General features: G+C 37.0%; 1 protein-coding gene and 1 pseudogene across 1 annotated transcript; both read left to right on the top strand.

Moving 5' to 3' along the window:
* The first annotated feature begins 2457 nt into the window (after positions 1-2457).
* LOC149251407 (protein SKU5 SIMILAR 14-like) lies at positions 2458-4442 on the top strand (annotated as a pseudogene).
* A 19-nt stretch (positions 4443-4461) lies between these two features.
* On the top strand, positions 4462-4929 carry LOC149251406 (uncharacterized). The gene has a single exon (XM_089453875.1). The coding sequence runs from the start codon at positions 4462-4464 to the stop codon at positions 4927-4929; it is 468 nt and encodes a 155-aa protein (XP_089310001.1).
* Positions 4930-10404: the final 5475 nt, after the last annotated feature.

Genomic DNA, 10404 nt, shown 5'->3' with positions numbered 1-10404 from the left:
TTCTCCTTTCATCCTACAGGCCAAATTGGCTTGCTTGTCAGCTTCCTTATTATTACCTCTTAATATATGGAAAAACTTAACTTGTTCAAAGAGAGGTATAATTCCTTAGGTTCTCTTGATGATCTGGTTCAGTTTGATGTTTTGAGCGTATGAGTTGTAGTTCACATGCTTTATAATCAACATGGAATCCCCTAGGATATGCATATCCTCAATTCCCGTTTTTGGGGCTAGAGATAGCCTGAGGAACAACCCATAACCCTCCGCTTGATTATTTGTCTTCATTCCCAGACCCCAAACATATCTATCTTCTATGATTTCTTCAGGATTAATGAGAATCCCTTACCTCCTGCCACCCCAGAGATGGAAGGATTTTTCTATTAGCTATATTATTATAATATTTAATATATAATTTATTTATTTTTATTTTTATTTTTTTATATAATTATTTATTTAAGGAAATAATAGAGTATTACTTGTTTGTTTAGAGTTATAATATATTAATATATAGTGATTGTAATAGTAAAGATAATTTTGGTTTAGTGTTATAATATTTTTAATATATAGTAGTTGAATAGTAAAATTATATATATATATATATATATATTTCTAGGAAGAGGAAGGGACCAAAATTTAGGAAAGAGGAGGGGCAGGGGGTGAGGAGGGGGAGAGGGGTGCAGGGGGTAGGGGTAGGAAAGGGAGGAAGTCGAATAATGGGAGGGTGAGGGGAGTAATGGAGGGGTGAATTTAAGAAGAAAGGATATGGATTATAGGTTTCTAAGAGTGGTTAAGTTTATAACTATCTTCGCTATTGAAATTATTGGATTGTTTTTCAATTTCTATAGCTTCTCTGATGACCCGAAAATTATTGAAAGGGATACAATCTAGGGTTCGAGTATGGTCAAAGCAAATAAGGTGTTTGGAGTTAAAAGAGTGCTCAATAATGGAAAACTTAGCCACTTTGTGATGGTTGTTATCAACGATGTGCTCATTAAAGCGGGAAATGACCAAATGACTTGTTTGGCCAATACAAGGCTTACACATGAACAAGGAATTTGGTAGACACCTAATCCTTGCATGGGGTCCAACTTATCTTTGGCTGACTATAATAATTTCCTAAGGGTTCTATGAGACTTGAGGATGGTCTTAATGTTCTTTTTGGACAAAATCTTGGCAATGGTATCAATGATTCCTTTAATGTAAATGAGAGTGACTTGGTTTACGCGAAGGGAGGGTTAGAAGAGTTAGATTTAGGGTGATAAGAAACTTGGAAATATTTATGAATTTGAGTGGTCGATTAGCCATTGGCTTTGAAAGCTTGGAATAAGTGAGCTTTTTCTGAGGGAAGGAAATGGGGAGCAAAGATTTTAAGGACCCGAGAGATAAGGGTCTTAAGGACACCTAATTTTGGGAATGGTGGTGGTGAGAATGGATGTGAAGATAATGGTCAGTATGCGTCTCTTTTTTGGTAAAATTGGTGGACCTTAAGGGATCCATCAGGAAACTGGGTGAAAAGAACATCAAGGAAAGGGAGAGAATTATTAGGTTCAATTTTCATAATGAATTGAATATGAGGCGAAATGTTATTAAGATGGTTGAGAAAGGCCTAGAGGGCTTGACGACCATGTTGCCAAATAATGAAAGTGTCATCAACAAATCTAAACCAACATTTGGGCTTGAGATGCCACAAGTTTAGAGATTTGGCCTCGAAATGTTCCATAAAGATGTTAGCCACAATTGGGGATAGGGAAGAACCCATAGTTGTACCTTCAGTTTGCTCATAGATGATGACTTTGTAAGTGAAGAAGGTGTAAAGAGGCAGATATTGATAAGTTTAAGTGTTTCATCGTCAACAAGATTAGCTGTTACGTTTAAATCTTCAGGGACAATTTTTTGTGAACAGGGAGACCAAATTGAAACTAACTAAAAAGTCATTTTCTTCAAGGTAGAGGTTTTTGGTTTATAAGTATTTCAAAATTAATGTGTGGAATCAACTATTTTATTATTATTATTATTTCTACAGAGGGAAAACTTACAAACCAATTGTCGGGAACACCACTACTTATCCGTTAATGTAGGTTGACTCAACATTGTTATTCAAGGAAAACCACACCCCCTGTATTTAACCGCTAGTGGTCCATAAAAGGGCACGATAGGTAAGCTTTCACTCCTACTATATAACTCTAGCTCTTGAACAATTAACTTTTCCTTACATCTAAGCAAGACTAGCAAAAACACCTTTAGGGCATATTCTAGGCCCATAAACTATTTTTATTATATACATTATTTAATATTATTCTAAATTAAATTTTACATTTTCATAAAAATAAATTTCACGGAAAAAACATATCGTTTCACAGGAAAAAGATATACTGTTTCACAGGAAAAACAAAATGTTTCCGCAACATATCCAATGTGGGTTTGGCAAGTTACCTGAAATTCAAGATTCAAGGACACAAAATGAAGCTGGCAAGTTACCTGAAATTCAAGATTCAAGGACACAAAATGAAGCTGGCGGAAGTAGATGGGTCTTACACTGTTCAAAACATATATGACTCGATATATTCATTTGTGTCAATCCTACTCTGTACTGGTCACTACTGATCAACCTCCTCAAGACTATTACAAAGTTGCATCTACACGGTCACCACTCCTATGCTAAGCGACATTGCTTCTCTCGGCTATAACAATTCACAGAAGTCTGCTTCTGGTTCACTTCCTCTTTCTCCAACTGGAATCGATTGGTCATTGAACCAAGATCGATCTATCAGGTTTGTTAGGATTTTCATTTGAAATTTTTACTTTAAGGTTTGCTAGGATTTTCCTATGAAATTTTTGCATTCATGTATATCTAATATACCATATCAGGGGTTAATTCAAATAGTTATGACAAAATTGCTGGGTACTTGTTTAATTTTATTTGAACATAGATAAAATCGAAGAGTTAATTCAGCTAGTTTTGACCAAATTGTTTGGTGTTTGTTTAGTTACTTCTGTCATTTGCTTATATGCAATGTTTATTTATGCAGATGGAATATGACCGCGAGTGGTCCTCGCCCAAATTCTCAAGGGTATTTCCATTATGGAATCATAAATACTTCACGAACCATTATACTTGCCAATTCAGGCCTAATTATAAATGGGAAGCAGAGATATACTGTAAACAGTGTTTCTTTTATCCAACCAGACACTCCCTTGAAGTTGGAGGATTACGTGAAAATCAGTGGGGTATTTAATGTGGGTTCTATGCCTGATAGGCCGGCGAGCCATATTTTCCATGCTATCGGGCCATAAATGAATGGCGGGTGTTTATGTCCACCTTTCGATTTCGGACTTAGCAAAATCGGACGGTGGCCATATACACCCGCCGTTCATTTATGGCCCAATAGCATGGGATTTATTGATCCCCTGATAGGCCCACCAATGGAGGAGGTTACTTGCAAACAACTGTTATGCGTGTTGATTTCAGAGCTTTCATGGAAATTGTTTTCCGAACAACGAGGACATTATCCAATCATGGCATCTAGATGGATATTCATTCTTTTTCCTAGGGTACTGAGACATCATTGAACTTCTTTCATAGCTAAATTATTCTACCATAGCAAGAGCATATGATGATTGAAGGGCCTTTGTAAATCTTTCACTTTTTTAGTTTCTTTTTAGAATAATAAGGATCACTAGCTAACTAACAGTGAGTTGATTTGTTTACAGAATGGATGGTGGTAAATGGACACAAGCAAGCATGAAAGAATACAATTTGTTTGACATTGTTTCTCGCTGCACTATGCAGGTGTGAACCATAAGTCAAATCACGTTTCTTTTATTTTTCTTCATGCTGGATCAATAAGAAGAAATAGTGCCTAGATCCGTAATGTTTTCTTTTTATTTCAAAAATCAGTCTTCTATTTTTCTTCATGCTGGATCAATAAGAAGAAATAGTGCCTAGATCTGTAATGTTTTCTTTTTATTTCAAAAATCAGTTTGTTTCTCTAAGACAGGGAAGTCAATTCTAATTGATTATAAGCAATTAGTGTAACAAACCGAAATTTTTGTGTGGAACAGGTTTATCCCAACTCATGGAAAACTATTTGTGTGCCTCTGGATAACCTTGGGATGTAGAATTTGCAGTCAGAGAATTGCGCACATGAATACCTTGGACAACAGTTCTACCTTTGGCTCTATTCTCCCATGGGTTCATTCATAGATGAATATTCAATCCCTAATGAAATGTGGCCAGGCCGCTATAGGTGGGCTTGTAGATCAATGTTTAGATATCTATGTCACAATTGGGTGACTAATGAATTGAATGTGTCTGATTCTTATAAATAACCTGTGATTTTCTTGGCAGACGAGCAATCAATGGGATCATAATGAGACAGATCAACCGCTCATTGCTTTTATCTAGCATTGTGATATGTAAGACTCTAACAAAGGATCTTATGTAAGACTCTAACAAAGGATCTTATGGGTGTTCCGCGTGCCTATTTTGATGGGGTGGTACAACACGGATTTTGTGCATGCGGAGTTTATATCATTCCTGTAGAAGGTCAGCAAATTGAAATATATTGGAATGGAGGTGTTGGATCCAATAATAAAGCGGAGGTTATGGCTCTTGCTGGACTTCTATCCTTCTGTGATTTTCTCAACATTCAAGAGCTGCAAATTTTTGGGGATTCCAAAGTGATTATTGATCATGTTCGGTCTAAACATGTCATAAGGAACATCAACTTATCAGGATGGCTGAACAGGATTGAGGCAATATGGAACAACAGAAAGGATTACTCGATAGACCATATTGACAGGGAAAAAAACAAGGTGGCGGATGCTCTATCGAAGAATGGACTTTCATCTCAACATGAAGTCTGGATGATGAGTATCACAGTGGACAACCAATCTTTCCAGATTCAGGAATTTAACATGCCGGGTACATAAATCTCATATCTCATTGCCATCAATCTGGTATGCATCTGGCCCCTACAATTTAGTATTTCTTTTTTGGATGATTTTTCTACAATATCCTGCCATGTCTGTCTGATTGATGCCACATATTTTGCTTGATCTGATGCTGAACATTATGTACATTCTGATGAAGGTCTGTTAGTCTTGGCATTATTTTGAACATCCCATAGATTTTGGCTTGATTTACATATTTCAGCTTTATCATGCAATCTCCATACAATGTTATGTTGTACAATTTTACTGCAATACAAATTTTTAATGGAAATATAACTGTTTTTCAGGCTGAAAAAAACAACTCAAATCAAGCTATGAAATATGCTATTCTTAATTCATTAATTCAAAGGAGAATCATCATTTTTCATTCTCTTATAATGGAATAATTTTTATTTTGGATTTGATAGATTAGTATATGAGATAAGTCTTTCCACTTCAAGAATGAAGACCAAAGAAGCTACTTAGTTTTTATATTTAAGTACGAAAAGATTGATAAAATCAATTTTAAATACTTTGAAAAAATCGTATTTGATATACTTTAAAGCCCAATGACTAGCATCATCGATATGCAAAGTTTCCACGACTGTCAATTCACCTTGAAAACCCAAACCAATTCAAAGTTTTTTTATTAATAATTAAAGTTTTCAGCTTGACTATTATTCAATTTCCCATGTCTATGCATCCACATGGTAACGTGGGAAATCTTTATCATGTGACGACAATGTACCTTCTTTTTTAATGCTTATGTCTATTTCTCTATTTGCATTTGCACCTATTAAAAAACTGTGTACTTTATCAGTGCCGGCCGTCATACGACATATTAATATAAAGTTTTCAACCTGTTCAAAAAGGGTTGTCGCTATTAGCCTATCGAATTGAGTAAATTTTGAGGATCAATATGGTCTTATTTACATAGATAACATGGTTGATATTTTTCCTGTGATATTTTTTTTGAATGCATTTATTTGATTCATATTTCTTAAATTGAAATTAAGGTTAGCATTAGCTTATAAGCATTTATTGCTACTATTTTTTGTAGTCTCAATAAACATTTTAAAGATGAAATGTTATCTGGCACACCAACAAGGGAAAACAAAATCGCGTCGAATTCTTTGCTACAATTTCTCACGCATTCATATTTGCAAATGCCATCTATGGTTCACATTGATTGTAGAGCACCCTTGTGTATGCTTTTAACACTTGTGACACAAAATAGAAAGGAAGCTAATACTTACATCGATTGTAGAGCACCCTTGTGTATGCTTTTAACACCTGTGTGACACAAAATAGAAAGGCAACTAATACTTACGGTCCAAAAAGACTGTCCTCATGTAGCTTAAGACACTTGAAGCTTTTACCAAGATAGACTCCAACAAAGTTGCAACATGATCTTTGGAAATGTGAGAGGAAGGTATTTGAACAACCAACGAGGACAAACCTCTTTCCTCTTTATCAGCATGATTTCATTGTTTTTGTATGAAAATGAGCTTCTCTGCTTTATTGATGATGCTAAGGTTGAAAATGTGAAGTTGGGTTACACTTTTGGCTTTTTTTTTTAGAAAAAATATTATTTTTAAAAACAACTTTCGACAAGCCAAAGTAATTTTTCTATTTAGAATTTCATTTTACAGTGAACAGAAAATTTTGTCATCTATAGATAATGGGTATTTTGAAGGATGAAGTAAATTTAGTAGAAATATCCAGTGATAATGGTTCAAGGAAGCGTGCTATGGTTAAAGATCACAATTCTTCTTCTCAATTTGAGTCTACTACTTTTAGAGGACTTATTTCTATTTCAGAACCCCATTCATCCACCGACTGGAAACTTCCACCTATATATCCCAAAGATCTCTATAAGCTCCATGGATGGGAATATTTTTCACACTATTTTATCAAGGTTCATTATGTAAATCAACCTTTCACTTTTAATGATGAACCACTACATATAAATCTGATAGATTCGGGAAAGAAACACCAATACAAGTATTGTCATCTTGGGGTGATAAAGTTTGGATTGCAACCTCTAGTCATAATTTTTTTAAATGTGCAGTCTCTTTGTTGCATAGTCGATACAAGACATAAACATTGTGCATATGCATTTATTGGAGGATTTTCTGCCCCATTGCATGACATACCAACTTTATGTACTGTTTACCCAAAGTATGTAGTTTATCTGATACCATAAAGAATCAAGACTCCCAGATCATTCGCTTATGCTCATACGACTCAAACACTCAATTGGCTTACAGACTCTGCAACCATTGCAGTGGAAGATATACATTACAAACTCGACTAGGTACTGATACACGAGTCACAACTCAAAATCCTAAGATCCCCGCCACTTTAGGTTCACATATGCACTCTCATGCATATGTGTAGGCTTGTCGAACTCTAAACTAATACTTGTTTTTGAATTTACTCAAGATGCATACATGATCACACTAAGTGCAGTTGCAGGGCAAGAGAAAACTCAAGGCTGACTCTAACTCCGAATGAGAAGAAGAGGCTTCTCCTCCCTTATTTATAATCCCTCGAGGGAGCATAAGGTATCTCCTTGGGCTTTGACAGTCTGACATAGTACATGAGAATTGTCCTAAAATTAGATATTACAGGTCATTCTTTTCTGTAGATTCTCTGAGATGTGGGTCAATCCACACCAAAATTCGGAGAATTCCTCTAAGTGTCAGAGATTCGTTCAGTAAGATCTTACACAACGGAGATTTTTAGGAATCCCAAAAAAACCTTTAAATAGGACACAATGGATGCTTTTGTTGAAATCCCATGATAATAGACTGACTCCCCATGAGTCAGCCAGTATGACAAGGTACAAATTTACAAGTCATCAGTGAAACATACTCACATGGGTTCTCCACATGAGCACCTGTTGTGCTCCACAACAACCCCCCATTTCATAACATTTTATTTACAAAATTATTATATGAAATGGGTCACTTTAGAAGTCAATTGGTATCAATATTGAATTATTTGTAAAAGATCCGCAAACCAAATGAAGGCATTATATAAAACCTTTTGAAAAACCCATATTGAATCAAATACAACAATCTTTTATCATTGCGATAAAGCGATCGCAAGATCGCATATCGCAATGACATAGAAGACACAAATAAGTGACATATGGGATCCCGCCGATGCGATTTCGCAATCGGCTATCGGCAATACTCTATACACATTTTAAAACGCCCCCATGACATAAGCCCCGATGCGATGCGCAATCGGCGATACTTTATATGCAGGCTAAGCACCTTAAGTCATTCACCCCGGTCCGATGCGATTTCGCAATCGGCAATCGGCAATATCCCATGTATAATAATAAGGCGCCCAGATTCTACCCCCGATGCGATGCGATTTCGCTATCGGCGGTCGGGGGTATGCTATCCGTATGTTTATATAACACCTATTCTCCCGATGCGATGCAATATCGCTATCGGCGATCGGCGTTTCAAAATTGTCAACATAAAGATTTAAAGTGTTCGGGCGATTGCGATATAGCGCGGATTTCGAAAAAGCCGTTAAATGGAGGGATATTATGATCCATTCGTATTTAAAGTTTGATCTCTTAAATAATCCATCACCTGCACTCAACTGCCAAAATATCCATAGCACGCTTAAGCGAGTCATTCAGCCGAATAATGGTGTAATGAGCATTTAAGGGGTGGCAGGCCTTAAATGACCATTTAATGTATCTGTAAGATCTTCCCATGGATTAGATCGGCAGCCATTTTTAAGAGTTAATCTCTCAGCACGCTTTGATCGATATATCTTTCCCATATTGGATTTTCATTAGCATATCTCTGTGTTACGTTTATTTTCGCCGCTGTGCAGAATTCATCCATAGAAGGAAGCTCAAACAAGATGGGGAAGAAATCTAAAAAGACCGCAGGCGCTTCCACTACACCAGCTACAGGACAAGCTCTCGTGGACAAGAAGAAGGGCTTAATATCTGATACTACATGCACGGGTCTCACCAGAGTTACTTGGCAAGGCACTTACAACCTAATTGAAGCCGAAGAACCAGTAAAGACAGTAACAGAAGCTATTGCGGATCCTACTCGGAAGTCTGAATGTACTCTCAAGGATTTAGCCGACTCTTTCCTTCACAGAATAGCGGCCAGGGAGCAAATTCTCCCATACACAGACGTAGTGCGGTGGGCGATTCAAGAAATCCCAATCTTGGATAGAACTTTCAGCACTAGAGACAGAAGAATCTTTGGATCGTTCAGGGCGGATGATCTAAGGCAAATGTATCATTTGCCAGAGCCGGAGAAGATATATAATAAAGCGTTCCTGGAGAAGTTTGCAAGCGAAAATGAAGTTGAATCCGAACCCATTCGGGATTGGAGACAAAATCCGGCCAAACACAAACACGAATCTTCCGGTAAGTACTCGGTTGATTCTCTGGCTTCTACTTATTGCTATGCTAGAATAATGATGTGTAGATTATGGGGATTGCATGACTCTGCTAATTTTACCATAGAAATGGTTCCTCTAATGGAGGCAGCAGTAAACAGTATAATCATGGATTGGGCCACCATCCTTTCTGAAAAATTAGCACAAGTTGTGCGTGATTTTAGAAATCAGACTGTCGTCTCTGAAAGGAAAATTCCCCCATTCTATTACAGTGCATATATCTTAGATACATTATGTTTCAATTCTGAATTTCCCGTGCTCGACTGGAGGTGGACGCCACAAGATCCTACGGCTATCCACATATACCATCAAAAATTATGGAAGTCCTCTTACAAGCACCATCTGTACCAAATCTGCAATGGCTTTATGGTGCCTATTCATTATTCTATTTTTGATAGACCCATTCCCAAGATTTCCTATCAAGCTTCGTTTGATATAACAGCGGTAGCGAGTTGGTTTGGAGAGGAGAGATTTACCTACATAAGAGTTTTCGGCAGCCAAGCCAACCCACATGTTCTCCCTTTGTATATACCAGATAAACTCCTAGCAAGAGAAATCGCTTATCAGATTACAGCTGAGAGTGTTACACAGACTCTCAAGAAAGAAAAGAAGAGGGGCTGGCCCTCTTTTCCCTTGAGGTGTGGTGTCTATACTCTGCATGATTTCAAACATGCAGAAAAGGAAGCCACAAAGATTCAATCCTTAACTCTGGCGACTATCCCAAATAGGCCATATGATCCAAAGAAAGTTGCCTACAATGCACTAGAACAGGCCAAATTGACAAAATTTGAGCACAAAGAAGATATGTTTGACGACCTATTCGTTTCAGCCGAATCAATAGGTCAGGCTAAAGAATTCGCTCGAATGAAATATAATGATGAAGGGCTGACTGAGTTTAATAAGCTTAGAGAACAGAGGTTGCAAACTCTGCCTCTAGATTTACTAGCAACAACCCCGACGACATCATCAAGCGAGCCTGTTCGGCAACAGTCAAAGGAACCTCCGGTTGTAACAAAGGATCATAAG

The sequence above is a fragment of the Pinus tabuliformis genome, chromosome 7 (genome assembly GCF_031772625.1).
Source record: "Pinus tabuliformis cultivar Carrire ecotype Pingquan chromosome 7, CPIR1, whole genome shotgun sequence".
In the NCBI taxonomy this organism is placed as follows: domain Eukaryota; kingdom Viridiplantae; phylum Streptophyta; class Pinopsida; order Pinales; family Pinaceae; genus Pinus; species Pinus tabuliformis.
Note: the sequence above shows the minus strand (reverse complement) of the source record. Positions and strands in the feature narration are given on the sequence as shown.

Coding starts and splice junctions, on each gene's coding strand:
- LOC149251406 (XM_089453875.1), top strand. CDS start 4,462: ATGGGTGTTCCGCGTGCCTATTTTGATGGGGTGGTACAACACGGATTT.